The sequence below is a fragment of the Polypterus senegalus genome, chromosome 14 (assembly GCF_016835505.1).
Source record: "Polypterus senegalus isolate Bchr_013 chromosome 14, ASM1683550v1, whole genome shotgun sequence".
Taxonomy (NCBI): domain Eukaryota; kingdom Metazoa; phylum Chordata; class Cladistia; order Polypteriformes; family Polypteridae; genus Polypterus; species Polypterus senegalus.
Genome location: NC_053167.1, coordinates 21,465,000 through 21,487,829, shown reverse-complemented (window position 1 = coordinate 21,487,829; position 22,830 = coordinate 21,465,000). Strand labels below are relative to the sequence as shown.

The following is a 22,830-nucleotide window of genomic DNA, read 5'->3' as shown; positions in this document are numbered from 1 at the left end:
TGTCACTGCCAAGGTAAGTAAACCTCTCAACAAGGTCAACACTCTCTCCTTAAACAGACACGCTGCTGATGGCTGTGCCCAAGAGCTTATTAAAGGCTTGGATCTTGGTTTTTATCCAGGACACTCACAAGCCCAGACACTCAGATTCCTCACTCAGTCTCTCGAGGGTCACAATCAGAACCTCCATTGACTCCGCAAAGATCACAGCATCGTCAGCAAAGTCAAGATCTGTGAATCTTTCTTCACCAACAGATGTCCCACAGCCACTGGACCCCATGACCTTGCCAAACAAGCATTGAACAGGTAGGAGCAAAAACACACACCTGATGAACCCCAGAATCAACTGGCAAAAATGCAGAGGTCCTAACTGTGACTTTCCGAGGAACAGATTTAGATGTGCGTAATGCTTCGATTCCTCTGTGAGCAGTACATGGGTCGCTAGACCACAGATGGTGTGTCACTTACTCACAGATTCCTCTAACAAATGCCTCTTTATCTGCCCTCAGAGCCCTCGCAGTTGTCGGTACAGACCAGAGTTGCCATTGAGCCGTGTGCTGCGAATCCTCTCGATGATATCCAGGGTGCCCAGTGAGATGAAACACCTCCTTCTGGGAACACTGGTAACACCAACACAACCCTCAGCAACCAATAGTGTCTTGTCACAGAAGGTCTCCCACATCATATTAGGATTGGCAGTTGTACCCAAATCTAAACATTCCTCACACAAACTGCCTGTAAACTCATTAGAAACAGCCTGGTCTTGGAATCTGGCCAAGTCCAGGTTCATTTTCCTAGTAGGTGGTAACCTACTGGACCTAAGCTGGATCCTAAGAGTAGCAACAACAACGTACAACCGAGACATCACTGACTGCGGTCAGAGCATACACTGAGACAACAGACAAGGCACCCAGGGAGTGCTGTAATCTGAGTCCCATAATATGCTCGTTGAAAGGAGTGACATCGGACACCATCGGAAGAAGCCAATCTGCTACAGCAACAGCTACTCCACGGGTATGACAGCCTTCAGACCGACCAGACCAATAGAAGTGTATCCACCTACATAGATCTGGCCAGTCCCTGGTCTGCGCACCTCAGAGAGTGCCGCCACTGAAATGCGGAGTTTACGCAGCTCCTCTGACGGCAGAGGAAGATGATCATCTTGCCGGAGAGACAAGATGTTCCATGCACCCACCCGTATGGGCCGCCTCAAATTGGTACATGATTGCTGCCTCAGCACCACACCAGTTCCGATCCCCAACAGACCTGACCCTGCTGACTCTCCAATGGTTTCGACTCCTCCGGGGATGGGGCTCCCGAGGGCTGTCCCCCATCTCCTTAATGATGCGAGCAGCCTTCCTTTGGGCGGCTGCAGCCGAGCTACTGTCGCGGAGAACAAAAAGGAGTCCTTTCTGTAGTCTCAGAGCTTTGTGAAGTTTCTTTTTACGGTGGCTGGAATGCCAATCCTGCCACCAACCCCCATGATTCCCTGCAAGTTGGAGGACCGCTTGCAGGGCCAGATGCAGTTTAATGTCATACTCAGGACTGATTATTATGCAGAGGCTAATAAAATAAATATTATATATACGTTTGTACCCTACTCAGGAATTCCGTAGTAATATTGTCTGAGAAAACTATAAATTATATGTTAAAATGTGGTTTTAATGTCTAACATTAGGATTTCAAAGAACATGCAGTAATATAACCTAGGACTTTAGATAAATATGCAGTCCGTAACTAAAACAAATTTTAAAAATCATTTAACAAGTAAACCTGGGATGCAGTTCCTTCCTGTCTTTGCTGGATTTATTTATAAACTGCTCAAAAAAATTAAAGGAACACTTTGAAAACACATCAGATCTCAAAGGGAAAAAGAAATCCTCCTGGATATCTATACTGATATAGACTGGGTAATGTGTTAGGAACGAAAGGATGCCACATCGTTTGATGAAATGAAAATGATCAACCTACAGAGCCCTGAATTCAAAGACGCCCCAAAAATCAGAGTGAAAAAATTATGTGGCAGGCTAGTCCATTTTGCCAAAATTTAATTGCAGCAACTCAAAATTGTACGCAGCACTTTGTATGGCCCCTGTGTTCTTGTATACATGCCTGACAACATCGGTGCATGCTTCTAATGAGATGACAGATGGTGTTGTGGGGGATCTCCTCCCAGATCTGGACCAGGGCATCACTGAGCTCCTGGACAGTCTGAGGTGCAACCTGGTGGCATTGGATGGACCAAAACATAATGTCCCAGAGGTGTTCTATTGGATTTAGGTCAGGAAAGTGTGATGGCCAGTCAATGGTATCAATTCCTTCATCCTCCAGGAACTGCCTGCATACTCTCACCACATGAGGCCAGGAATTGTCGTGCACCATGAGCCACTGTACCAGCATAGGGTCTGACAATGGGTCCAAGGATTTCATCCTGATACCTAATGGCAGCCAAGGTGCCTTTGTCAAGCCTGTAGCAGTCTGTGTGACCCTCCATGGATATGCCTCCCCAGACAATCATTAACCCACCACCAAACTGCTCATGCTGAATGATGTTACAGGCAGCATAATGTTCTCCATGGCTTCTCCAGACCCTTTCACTTCTGTCACGTGCTCAGGGTGAACCTGCTCTCATCTGTAAAAAGCACAGGGCACCAGTGGTGCATCTGCCAATTCTGGTATTCTATGGCGAATGCCAATTGAGCTGCATGCTGCTGGGTAGTGAGCTCAGGGCCCATTAGAGGACATGGGGCCCTTGGGTCACCCTCATGAAGTCTTTCTGGTTGTTTGGTCAGAGACATTCACACCAGTGGCCTGCTGGAGGTCATTTTGTAGGGCTCTGGCAGTGCTCATTCTGTTCCTCCTTGCCCAAAGAAGCAGATACTGGTCCTGCCGATGGGTTATGGACCTTCTATGGCCATCTCCAGCTCTCCTAGAGTAACTGCTTGTCTCCTAGAATCTCCTCTATGCCCTTGAGACTGTGCAGGGAGACACAGCAAACCTTCTGGCAATGATACGTATTGATGTGCCATCCTGGAGAAGTTGGACTACCTGTGCAACCTCTGTAGGGTCCAGGTATCGCCTCATGCTACCAGTAGTGACACTGACTGTAGCCAAATGCAAAACTAGTGAAGAAACAGTCAGAAAAGATGAGGAGGGAAAAATGTCAGTGGCCTCCACCTGTTAAACCATTCCTGTTTTGGGGGTCGTCTCATTGTTGCCCCTCTAGTGCATCTGTTGTTAATTTCATTAACATCACAGCAGCTGAAACTGATTAACAACCCCCTCTGCTACTTAACTGACCAGATTAATATCCCATAAGTTTCATTGACTTTATGCTATACTCTGATTAAAAAGTGTTCCTTTAATTCTTTTGAGCAGTATATTTTGCTACTGAGTTGCTCACTGATCTACAAAAGAAGGCAATGCAGTCAAAGTTTAACTATCTTCATATGTTTCAAAAATAAAAGTATAACTGCTATGTAATATTTTATCAGAAAAATTATTACTTTAATTGTTAAGTCCATTGTTCAAATTTAAATCCCTGTTGCACCACAAATTAACCAGTTTAACCATTGTGACTTTTGCTTATTTGGGAGTTGTATTATTTTTCTGTTACTTTCAAATTTTTCCAGACAAGTCCTTGATAATGTAAAGTTCTTTGATAATGTTTTTTGTACATATTTTAGATCATATTATTCTTGTATGTAAAAACTTGATACCATGCAGAGGTGGCGTCACCAGACACTGGTCGCTGACAGACCTGAATGGGCGAGAAAGAGCATAGCACCTCACCAGTGTCTCCATATATGCAGGTGCTGACCCATAGATTATGCTGTAGGTAAATATCAGGGATTTTATCTTATTGCATGCTGCTACTGGGAGCCAATGTAACAACCTGAAGAGAGGAGTAACATGTGCCTGTCTCAGCTGATTAAATACAAAACAGATCACTGCATTCTGGACCATCTGCAGTAGCTTGACAGCATATGTAGGTATTCCTGCCAGAAGTGAATTACAGTAGCCCAGACACAACAAGTCCAAAGGCTGAACAAGATGTTGTGCTGCCTATTCTGTCAGATAAGTTATGATCTTGTGGATGTTGTAGAGCATGAACCTGCATGAACAAGAAACAGTTTAAATGTGGTCAGAAAAATTTAGGTGCTCCTCAATCACCAACCCAAGGTTGTGTACTGACCTGGCAGGTGTTAGCAACAATGAACAAAGCTGTACAGAGATGGAGAGTTGAACAGATTGACTGGCTGGGATCACAAGAACCTCATTTTTTGCCAGGTTGAACTGTATGCAGTGGTCCTTTATCCAGGTTGAGATATCAATAAGACATGCAAAGACTCTAGCTGATATACTCTAGTTCAGGAGGGAACAACATGTACAACTTTGTATCACTGGCATTGCACTGATACGAAAACCCATGGGATTGGATAATGGAGCTCAGTGAGGTGCTATACAGAGAGAAACGTAGAGGACCCAATACTGATCCTTGAGGCATCCCTGTGCATGTGTGATATGTCTTTGACAGCTCTCCTCACCAGGATTGGCTGGTATTGAGCAGTCCATTCTGTACAAGGAATGAAGAGACCTGGTTAACAGTGTGCTCAAGTGTTTTAGAAAGAAAGGAAAGGAAAAAGACAGTCCTTTAACTGTTAACTTAGATCGAATATTGATATTTTGAGGAGTGGGGTTATCAGAGCATGTTTGATAATGGTAGGATTTGAGTTACAGATCCAACCATGTGGATGTCTGTTTTTGAGCGCGTACAACCGAGTCTGCCTAGGGGCTCAGTATACCCTTACATTTGTCCTGCGATCATGTAATCCGTCACTGTGCTTTTCTTTAAAAGAAAGTAAACACACATGCACATACTGAGATGACAAGATTTGCCAGACCAAATTTAGCAAGGGCCCTGGCATTTTCCCTGAATATCTGTAGTATGTGGAAAATAAACCATCACAAAATTCACACAAGAACATATAAATTGTAAGAAAGTTGGTGATGGCATGGGAAATGATTTGCTAACATCTCCTGTTCATTTTGTCATTCTATATTGATGCATTTCTGTTTAGGCATAATAAAAACTGTTACTTTTATTTATATCTTGGATAAATTCACCAGATATTCCTGAAATTAAATTTACTGAATTCTAGCCATAAACTATAAAAATACAAAGAACATGATCATACATTTTTATAGGCAGTACTTGTTTTAATAGCATTTTTTTTGTTTTTTTTACACAAATAACATTCATTACATATACATTAATGGTGAGCTATATAATAACCTACATGGTTATCATAACTTTCTAGTTCGTCTAAACCATTATTCCAGGACCTTAGTCAATCCATGATGTAATATAACGGGATCATCTACATATAACCATGAGATTATGGATTTTTCAAGTATTGTTTATGAGTGGCAAATGGCATTTAGTTAAGATGCTCTCATCACAAATAGTTTTCCAAGAATTTAGTCACCATCTTCATGGTCTCCATCACAAAAAGGTTTGTTCAGTCAATGGTTTTTTTACTCAGTCCACTATTTCCTCTCTATTGGTCTCTCTTTTCTTCTTCTGATTTTTATGCACTTGTATATTTATTACAATGTTCAATTTCTGTGTTTTTTATTAAGACTTCCATAGTTTGCTTATGGACACTTCAATGTTGTTTGTGTTTTTGCTTTCCATTTTTGGTGGGGGTGTAGAGGTAAGAAAGTGATTCTAATATTGAAATGTTTTTCTCAGTAGCGGATGTATCTGTTGCTTTACTCTACATATGGCATGCCATTGACACAATGGGTTCTGGTGCTTTGTGATAACTTTCAATTCCTGTTAACTGTATTTTAGATCTTCCACATTGCAAACATTGTACCTAGCTTATTTTGAAGATAGCACCATCAAATTTTTATTGTTACAGGTATAGGATAGAACAATCTTCATAAATCACTGCCTCTTGTACATCTTTGGAAACTAATTCAGAAACATTGAGTAGTGCATTTTTAGAATTAGTTTTTTATGATGATGACATATTTTGTAATTGGGAAAAAAAATTAAAAAACATTGCTGATTGATTATTTCTTCTTGTATTTTTAATTTCAGCTTGAAAGAGATGCATATGTCCAAGCCTTGGCTCGTTTCACTCTACTTACAGCCCGCTCAAGTATTACAGAGATGAAACAAAAGAATATTGACACAATCAAAACTCTAATAACTGTGGCACACACTGACGGAAACTATTTGGGACATTCTTGGCATGAGGTAGAGGAAGAGTATCACAACCAGTAAGAAAAGAAAACTTTGTAAGAAAGGTTTTGTACTCTTTTATTTATATAAACTTTTTAATTCAGATTTTAAAGTGTATCAGTCAACTGGAATTGGCTCAGCTTATTGGAACTGGAGTTAAAACCCGCTGTGCATCTGGTGCCATAAGAGAAGAAGAAGGCAGTACCCGTGTTTTCCCACCCAGTGCAGAGGAGTTCATACCTTTGAATTTGGGTATAACATTTATGTATCTCTCTATATATATATATATATATATATAAAACTGAATTTCTGTCTGTTATAGCATCATGCAAAAACCATTGCACGTTTTTCTGCAAAACTTTGTAGTTATTTCGTGAGGGGGGGGTGAATATTTCTTGGGGATCTGCCAGGATCGCTGCTCTGGGAGGATGCAGATGTGTGTGCCACTCAATCCTTATTTGTCTTTCCATGATCAAGTTGCACATTACGACTGTTGTGCATTCTACATGCTCTGTAACAAATCAGTTATGTTACAGAATTAGTAAGATGGTATTACTACTATTCTAGAAATTGTTTGTTGCATGAAATTACTTCTGTTTCTTTTTACACTACATTTCACAGTAAAATTTCGCAAGGGCTTAAATACGCTCAGAAGCACTAGATGCTAAACAATACAGTAAGAATCTGTCTTTTTGTCACCATGAAGAGGTCAATAAGTGTCAGATCTGCTTTATATTTATTTTTGCATGTAACTGCACAGTAGGTGAAGCCAGGTAGAACACCTAGTATCAACTTAATTGTATGTTGTCAGTGTTTAACCTCAGCTAAAGAGAGTCAAGCATGTTGCTTAAAACTTAACACAGTTAAATTACTTTCAATGCAATGGTTAGAAAGAATGTATTTTGAAAATAGGAGCTTCTGCTTCTTTTAACTAAGGGGTATATATACATTTTCAACATTGTTAAAAACTGAACTTCTTTTTGACAAAAAACACATCAAATATGTTTGTGTAGTACATTCCCCTCCAAATGTATTGGAACAGCAATGTTTTTGCTGAGCACTTAAGACATTTGTGTGTAAGATCAAAAGATAAACATGAGGAGAGATCCGAGTTTCAGCTTTTATTCCCTGTTATTTACAGTACATCTACATATGTTAAACAGCACAGAACCCTAAAACACTAACCCTAATTTCAAGTGAGCAAACATGTTGGAGCAGAATCTTTCCAACTAAATTAAATTGAAAAATACTTAATATTTGCTCATAATATTTTTTCTTTTTTTTTCTTATCCTTTATTGAATGTATTAAAAGTATGTAATATTCCAAACAATCAAGTCAAATTTAACAAAACTAAATTCAGTTCAACACCCTCAATCATGAGAAAGTAAAAAGAGAAAGAAGTTCTTCTCCTCAATATAAAGGTTTATTCTAAAATGTTATTGATTAGATTCTGCCAGGTTTTTAAAAAAGTTTTGAACAGATCCTCTAAGTGAGAGTTTGATTTTTTTCCAATTTCAAATAGTAACATCAGTTATCCACTGACGTAAAAGATATGGACTGGGAGTCTGCACATGAGCAAGCTAAGTCTACAGTTTTTTTTTGTCCTTCTCCACTTTAAGCCCATCTGGGAGTACACCAAACACAGCTATTAAAGGATTAGGAGTTATTGTGACATCAAGGCTGTTTTATAGCCATTTAAAAATTTTTGTCCAGAATGATGTTGGCTGGACCTTAATTGCAACGTTCTCAGGTTGGATCTTGCCCTGGAAACTTTTTAGACAATTTTAAACTAGATAGATGTGCTTGATAAAATATTTGGTTTCTTGTTTTTTCAATGGTTATGCCTTACAAGGCTTTTACCACAGCATCATGTAGTTGTTGTTTGTTTTGTCGGGTTTCTTCCTTCAGTTTATTTTGATCCCTGTTGCTCAGTATACCAGTGGTTTCCTTGCTTTTCATGACATTTCAAATTATGGTACTGGCTATGCCCAATGTTTTTGAAATACCTCTGATGAATTTTCTCATCTTCAGAATGGCATGCTTTTATCCGATAGACAGCTGTCTGATCTTCATGATGGCCTACCCTTCTTAACTACAAATGCAGTCTTCACTGGTGAAAGCCAAACTTTAAACTGAGAGAAGATATCCAGTGTTACTTATCCATCCATTTTCTAACCCGCTGAATCCGAACACAGGGTCACAGGGGTCTGCTGGAGCCAATCCCAGCCAACACAGGGCACAAGGCAGGAACCAATCCTGGGCAGGGTGCCAACCCACTGCAGGACACACACAAACACACCCACGCATTATTGATTTTTTTATTGGTATTATTTAAAAAAAACAACATTTTTTACAAACATATCAAACTTAAACCATAATTCAACTTCAAGAGTGAGAGAAAAGAAAATCTATGAAAAATGTCATTTTAGCTGATATAAATGATTATTATTATTTGATTAATTAGATTTTCCCATATTTAAAAAAAATGTTTTGAACAGATCCTCTACATGAGAGTTAATTTTTTCCCAATTTCAAATAGTGCAGAACATCAGTTACCCACTGACTTATACTTGAGCAAGATATGTCTATGTGGTAATAGTGTGGTATAAGCATTTACAGTCTTTTTTGTCCTTCTCCACTTTAAACATTTCCGGGAGTACACCAAACACAGGTGTTAATGGGTTAGCAGTGATTGTGACACCAGGACTTTTTATTACGCATTCAAACATTTCTGTCCAGAATGATGTTAATTTGGTGCATGCTCAAAACATGTGGCCCAGTGAGGCTGAAGCTAAATTGCAACGTTCACATGTTGAATATTGCCCTGTGTCCATTTTGGACAATTTTAAACAAGATAAATGTGCTCAATAAAAGATTTTAAGTTGGGTGATTGAATGCTTTTTGCATAAGGACCTGGAATGCATTCTGTGCATGTTAAGTGAAAGATCCTTTGAAAGGAAAGGACTTCACATTTTTTTTATATAGTTGAGATGTTGGCTGCATCTTCAAGACTGATCAGTATTGCCTCTGGAATAGAAAGGAGTTGGAGATGAAGAAAATCGGGTAGGTTCCTTTTAGCAAAGTTTCTGATTTGAAAGTAGTGGAAAAATTGTGTTGATGAGAAGTTAAGTTTGAAGCATAATTGCTCATAAAATGCAAAGAGATTATCTATATACAGATCCATAAGGGTTTTAATCCCAGACATGTTCCAAATTAAATACTGTGTAGGTTTGAGAGGGCGGAAAAATGTGATTATCGTGTAAAAGTGGACCAGATAAGAGCTTCTCTGCCTTAAAGTGCTTCTTGCATTGGTTCCATATTCTGAGTGATTGATAGCCAATTTGATTATCACTATAATTTGTATTTACCTGGGCATAAAGCAGGGCAAATAAAGAAGTATAGCTAGATTGTATTTCTATTGTATACCATGCTTATATATGTTCATCAGTTGGTGTCATTTTCCATGTTCTTATGCCTTATATATTAGCTGCCTAGTAACAAAATTAAGGTTGTGCCAAGCCCCCTTCTTCTTTAGGTCATTATAGAGTCACCCTATGCATATGTGGATGATTCCGATTCCAAATACATTAGGCTGTAATTGAGTCTCATTTCTTAAAGAATGATTTGTTAATGTATATAGGGATGCTCTGAAATATAGAAAAGCAGCTTGGGAAAGATGTTCATCTTGACAGTATTGATTCTCCCTGCTAATGTGAGTTGGAGGGTAGACCATCTTTTCACAACTTGTTTAAACTGATCTGCTAAAATAAATGTAAAGGTGTCCAGTCTAGTATTGTGTGCTAGAGAGTTCACTGAAAAAGCCCACTTTTATTGAAATTAATTTTGAGTCCATATATCTTCTGAAATTCTGATAATGCTGGTATGGACGTTTGTGGGTCTATTATATACAGTACCATATCATCTGGAGATAGTGATATTTTCTTCACCAGTCCTTTTTACTTTAAAAAGTGAATAGCCAATTGCTCAGGGAGCAGCTCTGTCCAGTACCGTGTTCTAGTTTAAATTTGTTTAAAGTAGTGGTAATGCAAACAGAGGCTTCTGGACTAATATAGTGTGCGCATATATTGGAGCCAAACTGAGATTTATGCATTATGGTGAGTTGGTAGTCTCATTCAACTATGTCAAATGCTTTTTCTGAGTCCAAAGATAATAAGATCTCGGTGTGTTAGATGTATGAGTATATTGTATTAAACAAACATTGAAGATTAAGTGTCTAAGTGTCTGCCTTTAACAAATCCGGTTTGGTCTTGTGATATTACAAAGGGAAGCACTTTCTCAGTCCTTCTAGATAGAACATTGGTGAGTATCTTAACATTATTATTCAGAAATGAAATTGGTCTGTCTGATGCACATTGTAATAAGTCCTTATTTTTCCTTGGAAAGATGATAATTAATGCTTGCCGAAAAGCCTGAGGTAGAATTCTGTTGTTTCTAGCTTCTGAAAATGTTGCTAATAGTAGTGGAGCTAACTTATTTGAAATTTGTTTTGTAAAATTCCACTGGGTACCCATTAAGGACTGCTGCTTTCTCACATTGGAGTAAGTTTATGGCATCCATTAGTTCTGAGAGTGTCAGAGGTTTGTCCAGTTCCTCTGTAATAAGAGTGAATCTACCTGTGGTATTTGTACTGTATCAAATAACTCATTAGATTGTGTCTACTTAATGAGTAAATAATCAGTCTTATATGTCACTTGTCATGTTCCTATACTTTTTCTCACTTGAAAAAATGGGTGGTTTGATAGAAAATGTGCTGTGTTCTGTGTTGTTTAACGTATCTAGATTTAATTACCAGGGAATAAAAGCTGAAACTCTGATCTCTCTTCTTATATTTATCTTTTGATCTTACACACAAATGTCCTCAGTGCACAATAAAAACAAATTAATTGACCTTGGAGGGAACTGTAACATTGTAATGTTAATAAAACTCCAAAATTTAAAAATAAAGTATTACAAATGTATGAATGCATTCAGATATTTCTTAGAACACTTTTTGATTTCTTTCTCTTAATAGTTTCTTGCATCTCACAACAAATATTTTACCATATAAAGCATTTGGAATGTTATTAGGAATATTCATGTAAAAACATTTTACTATTTCTTGTAGAGCTTTTTAAATTCATTTTTAAGTACAAGAACGTTTTTAAATACATTCCATTTAATTTAATATATACATTCATGAATAGTTATTTCTTTTAATGGAATTTTTTAATGAATCTTTGACAGGAATATTAGTTGGTGGCACAGACAGAAGAATGGCAAGCATTCTGGAGTCCGTTGGAGAGACAAGCTCACAGAGTGTTGTAGTTGCAGTGGATCGGTAAGACATCAGATATGATTTTATGTCCTTATTTTTAATGGCCTGGGTATGATTGCCTAGAGATTAATATTTTTGCTTGAAATTATTTCATTAAATTGATTTGATTATATTTTTTCTTTAAAGTGTAAGATTTTGATGATTAAGTGTTTATTGATGCTATTGATATTTATTGCATCAATATTTCGAGTTTCCTTCTTTAATTAATATATCTTACTTTTTAGAATATTTACTGGATCGACAAGATTAGATGGCAATGCAATAGGTATGTACTTACTAATTGCTTTTTACTATAATGTAGAAATGGAGCCAAATAGTGCTGAGGCTTGAAATATGTACAGGATATGTCTCCACTCTGTTGTGCTGTATGCAAACAATCACAAATATACTTTCCACTGATCACAAGGACAGGCTGATGCCTCTTATACTGTTTGAAAATATTTCATAACATTTGTCTTCATTGATAAATGAGAATGAAAAGCACAGAAACTGAAAATAGATGAATGTTAATTGTATTATATAAAAAAGTAATTGAATAGAAAATCAGTAAAATTTTAACAAGATCAGGCCATTCAGCCCAACAAAGGTTATGAGTCCTTTCCACGTAAATCCTCCAAAATAGCATCATGTAGAGTTTTGAATGTTTATTGTCTACCATGTTACTTGGTAACTTAATTCCATCAGTCTGTAGTTCCCTTTGTGAAGAGACAACATCTAATCTTTATGCCCTTCTAACCCTAGTCACAACTCTGTGAACATTTTTTTTTAGCACTGCTATATCTTTTTTTATAGCCCGGAGAAGAAAACTGCACATAGTACTCTAGGTAAGCCTTCAATAGTGCATTATTAAAACTTAAAGATAACTACATGTGACTTGTACTTTAGTCTACACATTATACTATACAGCCTAACATTCTTTTGATGTAGTCATGGCTTCTGAACACTGCCTGTAATTTGATAGTGATGACTTATAAATCCTTCCCATAAGGTGTACTTTCAAGACCTTTTCAGACCTTTGTGTGTTCAACTTTACCATTTCTGCTTCCTGCATTTAATACTTTACATTTACTTCCATTAATTTAACTCGCTACAAACATTTGCCTAAGTCTATATGCTATCTGAATCCCTCTGTAATGTTTCAGCACCTTCTTGATTATCTGTCAATCACACCTAGCATTTGGTATCATCTGCAAACAGCTTGATGTTTATATTCCTGTCCAGATTATTTAGTGTATTTATATTAAAAATAGCATTTACCCCTGAAGGATCCCAAATGTTGGCATTACCAAATTCTGATACTACTATTAATAATAATATATTTTGTTCATATAGCACCTTTTCCATGCTTAAGGCACTTAAAACAAAATGACAGAAATAGTTTCTGCATAGAACAATAAACAAATAAACACAGCATATACAAGAGTTTAATAGAGTAAAAGAAAAAATAAACCAGAGTATACTAAATTCAGTACTGAAAGAAATGCCTGAATAAATCACATAATTTACGATGTAATTCCGCACAAATTATCCTGAACTTCTGGAATCTGAAAGAAGGGGCAGCGAGTTAGGTTATGAGTTTTAAGTTGTTTTTTAAAAGAATGAATGGAGTCAACTGATCTAATTCATTTCGGGAGGTCATTCCAAAATCTGGGAGCTATAAAGCTGGAGGCTCTGTCACCCACAGAGTGCAGGTTAGTATGGGGCACAACAAGATTGCCAGAATCTGAAGACCTTAGTGGACAAACCGGAGCATAGCAATGGTGAATGTCACTGATGTACAGTGGTGTGACAAACTATTTGCCCCCTTCCTGATTTCTTATTCTTTTGCATGTTTGTCACACAAAATGTTTCTGATCATCAAACACATTTAACTATTAGTCAAATATAACACAAGTAAACACAAAATGCAGTTTTTAAATGATGGCTTTTATTATTTAGGGAGAAAAAAAATCCAAACCTACATGGCCATGTGTGAAAAGTAATTGCCCCTTGTTAAAAATCACCTAACTGTGGTGTATCACACCCGAGTTCAATTTCCGTAGCCACCCCCAGGCCTGATTACTGCCACACCTGTTTCAATCAAGAAATCACTTAAATAGGAGCTGCCTGACACAGAGAAGTAGACCAAAAGCACCTCAAAAGCTAGACATCATGCCAAGATCCAAAGAAATTCAGGAACAAATGATAACAGAAGTAATTGAGATCTATCAGTCTGGTAAAGGTTATAAAGCCATTTCTAAAGCTTTGGGACTCCAGCGAACCACAGTGAGAGCCATTATCCACAAATGGCAAAAACATGGAACAGTGGTGAACCTTCCTAGGAGTGGCCGGCCGACCAAAATGACCCCAAGAGCGCAGAGACAACTCATCCGAGAGGTCACAAAAGACCCCAGGACAACGTCTAAAGAACTGCAGGCCTCACTTGCCTCAATTAAGGTCAGTGTTCACGACTCCACCATAAGAAAGAGACTGGGCAATAACGCCTGCATGGCAGATTTCCAAGACGCAAACCACTGTTAAGCAAAAAGAACATTAGGGCTCGTCTCAATTTTGCTAAGAAACATCTCAATGATTGCCAAGACTTTTGGGAAAATACCTTGTGGACTGATGAGACAAAAGTTGAACTTTTGGAAGGTAAATGTCCGTTACATCTGGCGTAAAAGGAACACAGCATTTCAGAAAAAGAAAATCATACCAACAGTAAAATATGGTGGTGGTAGTGTGATGGTCTGGGGTTGTTTTGCTGCTTCAGGACCTGGAAGGCTTGCTGTGATAGATGGAACCATGAATTGTACTGTCTACCAAAAAATCCTGAAGGAGAATGTCCTGCCATCTGTTCGTCAACTCAAGCTGAAGCGATCTTGGGTGCTGCAACAGGACAATGACCCAAAACACACCAGCAAATCCACCTCTGAATGGCTGAAGAAAAACAAAATGAAGACTTTGGAGTGGCCTAGTCAAAGTCCTGAACTGAATCCAATTGAGATGCTATGGCATGACCTTAAAAAGGCGGTTCATGCTAGAAAACCCTCAAATAAAGCTGAATTACAACAATTTTGCAAAGATGAGTGGGCCAAAATTCCTCCAGAGCGCTGTAAAAGACTCATTGCAAGTTATCGCAAACGCTTGATTGCAGTTATTGCTGCTAAGGGTGGCCCAACCAGTTATTAGGTTCAGGGGGCAATTACTTTTACACACAGGGCCATGTAGGTTTGGATTTTTTTTCTCCCTAAATAATAAAAACCATCATTTAAAAACTGCATTTTGTGTTTACTTGTATTATATTTGACTAATGGTTAAATGTGTTTGATGATCCGAAACATTTTGTGTGACAAACATGCAAAAGAATAAGAAATCAGGAAGGGGGCAAATAGTTTTTCACACCACTGTAGTCCGGTGCAAAGTCATTTAAAGCTTTGTAGGTTATCCATCCATCAATTATCCAACCCGCTACATCCAAAATACAGAGTCACAGGGTTCTGCTGGAGCCAGTCCCAGCCATCACAGGGCGCAAGGCAGGAAACAAATCCCAGCAGGGTGCCAGCCCACCACAGGCTTTTAGGTTATTAATAGAATTTTATACTTGATCATGTAAAACAAAGCAGGATGATTGTGATGTGTGCACTATTAGTGGTTCGTGTAAGGATTTTTGCAGCAGAGTTTTCAGTTAACTAGTATTTAGTTTCTAGTAGGGAATATTCAGTGCAGGATGTGATAAAAGCAATGACAAGTTTCTCAGCATTAGAAAAGGAAAGAGCAAACATGGGATATGTTATGGAGGTGGAAGTAAGGAAGTTTCTTTATTGTGGTTAATGTGGGTGATGTAAGAGTGGAAGGAATTAAAAATGACACCAAAATTCCTTGCGTTAGAAGAAGGTCTAATGAGATCACCATTAACAGTGACAGAAAAGGAGATAATTTTCTTAAGTTGTGCAGTTTGCAGTAATTCAGTTTTGTTGCAATTTAATTTTAAAGAGTTCTGCTCCATCCATGTTTTAATTTCACTGAGGCAAGTTGTGAGCTGAGAAAGTTCTGAAGTTTCACTTTTAACATTGAAATAGAGTTGAGTATCATCGGCATTAAAATGATAACCCAGTCCAAAGCTACAAATAATATGGCCAAGTGGAAGCATATGGATGCAGAAGAGCAGAGGGCTGAGAAAAGATCCCTGAGGAACTGGTGTGACTGGTGCTGAGCTAGTCCTGTTGTTCCCAAGACTAACAAACTCTTGCCTATCAGTCAGATAGGACGTAAACCACTGGTGGGCAGTGCCAGAGATGCCCATTATATTCTCTGTTCTGGACAGTAGAATGTGACGTCTGACAGTGTCAAAGTAGCACTTTCTAATAGAATTAATATGCTGCTGTTTTCAGAGTCTGCTGCCATAAGCAAATCATTAGTTACTTGAAGCATGGCAGTTTTACAGCTGTGTTGCGCTCTGAAACCAGACTGGAAGGGTTACATCAAATTATTAGAAGTTAAGTTATTGGTCAGTTGGGAGGCTACAACATGCTCAAGAACTTTTACTGAAAAGGTAAGTGAGAGGCCGAAAGTTGTTAAGATTGTCTGCATCAAGACCAGGTTTTTTTAATATTGGGGTTACAGAAACAATTTTAAAAGTGGTTGGCTCAAAGTCACTGTCAAGTGATGTATTTATTATTTTTGTAACAGGTGGGATTATGACATGTAGTCAGGATTTAAGAAGTGTGGTGGGAATGGGGGTCCAATACACAGATAATCAGCCTCATCTTACATAACAAGTCGTTAACAAATACAAATGTGACTGATAAACAATTTAGTTAAGGAGCTGGATGAAGGCCACTTTCTATTATTCTGCAATAATGTGTTCTTGCCTGCAATTCGTGCATCCCTGTAAGCAAACTGTTTAATATGAAGTTTTTCATGAAAATATTTCAGCATAGTATTGAGCAGTACTTATCTGATACTAGCAGAAATGCGAAGCAGCACAGCAGAAAAGGTGAGACAGGTGGAGTGGGGTGGCACAGGTGAGCATTGATAGCAAAGCAGCAAAAAATTCTGAAAAAACATAGTAGGAGATATTGCAATAAGCACATGAAAGATAGCTTGCAGAATCCAGAGGTTCCAGCATACACCCTCATACATATAGCACTGAGTATTACAGGCATGATTGCCCCAAACCCTCAAACCAGGCGACTGCAAACATTAGATAACTTTTCAGTCACTCCCATTCAAAGCATGTACAGAAGGAATTGGCTCAGTAATCCTGCATATCCATTATAATCAAGGAGACAGAATATCCCCAGCTCCTAGATCTCTAAAGTGCAGAGAAAAATTGTTGGTAGATCAAGCATCGGGGGGAGCCTCAGGCAGGAGCAAGTACTCAAAAGAAAGTTTCGTCCATTGAACCACAGAAAGATTAAGTTGTCTCACTGGATGCAAATCCAGTCAAGGCAAAGTCCATAAAAAATATATCTAGAATCAATGCTATTTGAGTCGATTGCATCCATGAACTATACATACAATAAAAGAAAATGAAAGAAGTGCAAGAGTTGTTAGCAGGAAGGAGTAGCATCAACATGCATGCGCCAGCATCCATTCACCTGTTGTCTGTCCCCTTTAATAGGAATCAGAGGGTTATGGTGCAAGTAACACTGATTTAGCCAGTTCTGAACTCATCTACACCCGACACCCTCAACTGTCACCTTTTTCAGTTTGTTACCCAAAATTCTTATGTGGGTTCTTACCAAATGCTTTCTGGGAATAAATAAAAAATATTACCATATACATTACTCTGATCATATCTTTTTGTGTATTTCTCATAGAATTTCAGCATGTTAGTAAAACACAACCTCCCCTGCCTGAAACCATGCTGACTATTCAGTGAAACTCCTATTCTTGCCATGTCCTGCTGCTCAGTCTTTTTCTCAATAATTTCTTCTGTTAATTTACTTATGATGCACATTAAGCTTTCTGGCTTATACTTACTTTGATCTACCCAATCCCCCTTGTACAATTTAAATTTTATTTTTTATTTTCCTGTCCTTATTAATTTCCTCTGTGCGCAATGACTTTCAAAAAATATGCATCTGGGATTTATATATAAACTCAGTAACCACCTTAAGCACTTAAGGGTCAATGTTATCTGGTCCTTGTGATTTGTTATATTTCATCTTATTTAATCTAAGCATTACTTCCTACTCTACAATTTCCAAATAAGTAAGTACCTTCTTAGTAGTCCATTTTAGCGCTGATAGGTTATCCACTTCTTTGCATGTGAAAAATTCAGAAAAATGAGAAAACTATTTGGAGAAACTGACATTTCACTGTCTGTTTTATTCCCCTTTATATTCCTGATACACTTCACTTCCTCCTAGATTGTTCTTTTACTACTAAAATACTGAAAGAATCTCTTTGGGTCATCTTTTGCCCTATCTGCAGTATTCCTTTTTAACTGCCGTTTAACTTGCCCAATATTTTTGTTAATTGTTGCCCTAATGCTCTCATACTTCATATGATTAGGATTGAAGTTATTAGTCTTATACACCTTATGTAATGGGCTAGAATTCAGTATTCTAAAGAAAATTACATTTCAGGGTGTTGCTTAGTGTAATGGGCTATAAACCAGTGGTTTAAAGAAAAGGCAGAATTTCTTGAAAATTCTGCTACAGGTTATTGTTGATGGCTATCTACAGGGCATAAGTATTTACCTGTCTTGCTAAAGAGTCACCTGCTTTGAATAGTCAGACAGCTTTGATTTAGTATCTCATCTACACACAGATACAGAACTGTCTGCTTCCTTTGAAAATTAATGAGTTCTGGGAACATTGGTTTCTAATCAAGTATTTTTACATAGCATTTTACATATTGCATTTTTACATGTGTTCAACATTTCTTGCCTTGCATTTCCTGTCATCCTACCTTTACCCAGATCATTGTAGACATGGAACAAAATGAAATGTATGTATTCCAAAAAACTAGATATTATTTACCGTGTACCGGTGCCTGCTCCCTAACCTGACGATACAATTCTCCAGGCACCTCACACCCAGATAAAGAGACTTGAGTTGAGAGAACTACAGCTGCGTCAGTGGGAGCTGGGTGGGCAATAGCAGGCTGCTTGCTGCTTGTGCTTATTGACACATTTGCAAAACAAAGATGCAGAAGACTGAATTTAATGTGGCCCAAAATTATGACTTTATTCGTAGGCTCCAGGGATTCTAGTGTTAAAACATCAGAAAAAATTAGGCTACAACAGACCATTCAGCCCAAAATACCTTGCCAGTCCTATCCACTTAACAGTGGAATCCCCACCAAAATTTTGTTTTTCTTGATCATCCTATTTTTCCTGACACATGCAAGATAACTCTATGGCCATATCAGTGCACCAACTGCCCGCTTGCCACTGTGTTTGTTATGCAAATGTGTCCTTTAGAAGCACTGAACCTGCAGTCACCCCTCCTACTTTCACCCAGCTTTCACCCTCCTGACACTTAGATCCTCTGTTTATCACCACCAGCATGAATCTCCTCACTCCTCAGTCTCAGTCCACTGTATTAATTCCAGGTCTGGTCGCCTCTTAATCTCCTTTCCCTTAAACTGAAAAAAAATTCTGATGTTTTTCTGTTTTAATCCTTCCTCATAGCTCATCCCCTGTAGTTTTGGAATCTGTCTAATCTCTCTTCTCTGTGCTTCTATTTCTTTTCTTTTTTTTATTGTATTCTGGAGACCAAAACTGTACATAGTACAGATCATTATTAAGCTTGAGCATAACCTCCTTTGATTTGTACATTGTGCTATATAACCTAATATTTTGTTAGCCTTCTTCATGGCCCTTGAACAATGTCTGGAAATTTATAGTGACAAATCCACTATGACTCATGAGTCCATCTCATAAGGTGTACTTTCAGTTTTCAGACCTTCCAGGGGTATATTCAGGGGTTCTCAAACTCAGTCCTGTGGACTCCTTGTGGCTGCAGGTTTTTGTTCCAACCAGATTCACAATCAGTGATAATAAATGATCTCATTTATTTGGCTGGTCTTTTTTCTCTTCCTTTATTCTGAATTCAGAAAAGCACAATAGTATGATTTTTTATTTATAAAATATTTAGAAGTATTTCTGTGCTTTCTTAACTAATTCTATTATTTTGACCTTTTTCTGTGTAGTTTGTTTCTTTCATTGTATCTTAATAATGACAATTTAAAAGAAGCAGAACAGACACCTGAGGAAACAACACTGAATGATCAAAGACTGCATCTGCTTTAGCATCAGACCCACTAATTAATAAATAATGGATTAAACAACCCAAAACTTGGAAAATAACAATGAAAATCAGGATGAAAATATTGTTAAAATGTAAAAATACTTTTTCCATATAACTACTTAGTACATCGTTCTATTATAAAAGAGAATCTTGCGATGAGATGTGATCTTCAGAGAGGCACGGTCAAGTCATGTCATACTGACATCCATGGCAAGTCACACCCTACTTAACAAACATTGCCAAACAAGATCACAGTCATCTAACTTCTCAGTTGTTGCCCCACCCTTACTTACAACCATTTTCAATCAAGATCACAGTCATCTAAAAAGCGAAGAAGAAACAGCAGTTCTAAAACAATTGATAAGTTAAAGATGACACGCGACACAGTGAAGTCATACTGACATCCATTGGAAGCATGTTCCCATGAGACGGTGACATAGGCAAGGAAAGTAATAATCCACCCGGAACAAGTGTATTGAAAACTGTGCAGGTCCAATCGGTGTCAGAAATAAACGACAAATAGTAAAAGACACAGTAGAATTGCATAAAGACGTTCAAACACGTTGGTGCCATACACATGCAGAGCAGGTTACAGATTATGAAAGCAGTGGAATTCGAAAGGCTCCAAAAATACCTTGTCGCAATACACAGGCAGGGCAACATAAAAAATATGACAGTACTACAGGGTGCGGCAGAAATAACTCCCAAATTTCAAAGGGAAATTGAAAAAAAAAATGCTACGAGGTATCACCAAAAACTTTTTATTTCCCAAATGTAGATATAAAAAAGTTTTTTTACTTTAAGTTTTAAAAATTATATTGTCCAAATGGTGGCCTTGACGGCTGATACACATTTGGAGCCATTCTTGGAAGTTTTCCATCACTCTCACTAGCATGTCGGGCGAAATTCCTTCAATTTCTTTTTGAATAGTCTCCTTTAGTTGGTCCAAGGACCGAGGATGATGTTTGAAACCCTCAGCCTTGAGGTACCCCCACAGAAAAAAGTCACAGGTACTTAAATCAGGCGAGCGCGGTGGCCACGGAACTGCCTCACGTAGGGAAATCACTCAACCCAGTAATATCTCCTGCAAAACTTTGCGCGGACGACGTGCTGTATGGGCCGTAGCTCCGTCCTGTTGGAGCCAGAAGTCCTCTAAGTTGTGTTCTCCCCCATACTCTTGAATTTTCGGGTGCAGAAAATTCTCCAACATGTCGCAGTATTGATTGGAATTCACAATAACTGGGACTCCACCCTGTTCAAAAAAGTAAGGCCCAATGACGCCTATAGATGACACAGCACACCAAATGGTCACTTTTGGGCTGTGAAGAGGTCATGCATGGAGTTCTCGAGGGTGTTCAGTAGCCCAGTAGCGAATATTTTGTTTGTTCACTGTGCCAGAAAGGTGGAAATGGGCTTCATCGCTATTCCACAGAATGCCAGTGGGAGGCACAGCTGCGAGGATCCCATTACAGCAATCAATAAGTCCTCCCCAGTCTGCTGGAGACAATTCCTGACCAATCATAATCTTGTATGGGTGTAAATTAAGGTCAGTATGCAAAATTCGCCTCACAGTTCTTTCTGAAATTCGAAGAGCTGAGGCATGTTTCCTAGCTGAACGCGTTGGAGACAGCTCAATCGAAGCCCTCACTGCAGTGATGTTTTTGGGTGTTGTCACATTTTTGTGACGTCCGGGTGGTTTTCTCTTCAGTGCAGATCCTGTTGCCCTTACTCTGTGAACCCACAGCAAAATCGTTTTCCAGTCTGGAACACTTTCATTAGCACATAAACCGAAACCGTGTGCGAAACACCCTCTGCGTCAATGCTACAGGTTCGCCATTTTTGAAAAAAGCCTCCACTACAAAGCCTCAATGCTCACCCAACCACGTCATGGTGACGACTGAAAACTTTATTATGTACCGTACCTAACGGAACGGACGGCACCCCTCTACCTGCTTTGGGGACCCCACAGTGATTTTTCGAAATGTGGAGTTATTTCTGCTGCACCCTGTACAATTCCAAGGTATCACAAAACAGGGCACAGATTGCATTCGCACAAACAAACGGAAATTATTACTAGGTGGAATAACGGAACAGCAAAACAAGATTGAATATATGCACATAGGTGATATGTAGGAAGTATGTAGATATTGTAAGGCTTTAAAGTGTAAGTCGGAGACTTATACATAATCCAATGTTGCCATCAGGGAAAAGTACCATACGATATGAGTATTTCTGTTCCCGCAACAATTACAGCTACAACAAGTTTAAATTCGAAAAAATACACAATTTTGTCAGGTGTATATGATCACGGAGAAGCAATGCAGCATAGAATCGAAAGAGTTAAACGATCCGACGTGCTGGAACTTATACAGCCAATAATAAATACAAATCCATACGTCCAAGAGTATCGTACTTTACACGAAAGTTCTCAGCAAAACATGGACAAAGAAATTTTCTTGGATTTCTATATGAATCCGAAAGATCACAGTTGCATTTATAATAAACCAATATGAGTTGAATTGTAAGCGCTAATAATTTCGAAAGATGGAGATATCGAAGACAGAGTAGATATTTCTGTATATCCAAAGGCAAAGCATGTTTCATCATTTATGTCAAATACATCGCCATATGCCGACCCTTTAATCTTTACTTTTTCCAGATGGCGAAACAGGATGGTCGTACAATATGAAACAAACGCATTCAGAAAAACAAATAACACCCACACAATATTTCGGTTCAAGATTAGCAATACGTTCCCATGTATGTCACCCACTTCTATCATCTCAACGTCGGTCACAACATTACATCTTTATTAAATCGAATCAAACTAAACTTAGAATGGAACATATACAAGGTCTCATTGATCACGTTCAAAATTCAAATATCAATAGTTCAAAAATATTCAAAATAGGTAAAGCAGTAATATTACCATCATCATATCAAGGTAGTCCAGGAGCATTGCAACAATTTTATCATGATGCAGTTGCAATATCCAGAACTA

General features: G+C 38.3%; 1 protein-coding gene across 1 annotated transcript in view; it reads left to right on the top strand.

The window, feature by feature from the left end:
* LOC120514612 (brefeldin A-inhibited guanine nucleotide-exchange protein 2-like) overlaps nucleotides 1-22,830 on the top strand; it is a 570,108-nt gene that overhangs the window by 328,405 nt on the left and 218,873 nt on the right. The window contains exons 11-14 of the mRNA XM_039735092.1: nucleotides 6,107-6,265; nucleotides 6,355-6,502; nucleotides 11,496-11,589; nucleotides 11,811-11,851. Coding sequence (XP_039591026.1) covers nucleotides 6,107-6,265; nucleotides 6,355-6,502; nucleotides 11,496-11,589; nucleotides 11,811-11,851 — 442 coding nt within the window. The remainder of the gene's footprint in view (nucleotides 1-6,106; nucleotides 6,266-6,354; nucleotides 6,503-11,495; nucleotides 11,590-11,810; nucleotides 11,852-22,830) is intronic.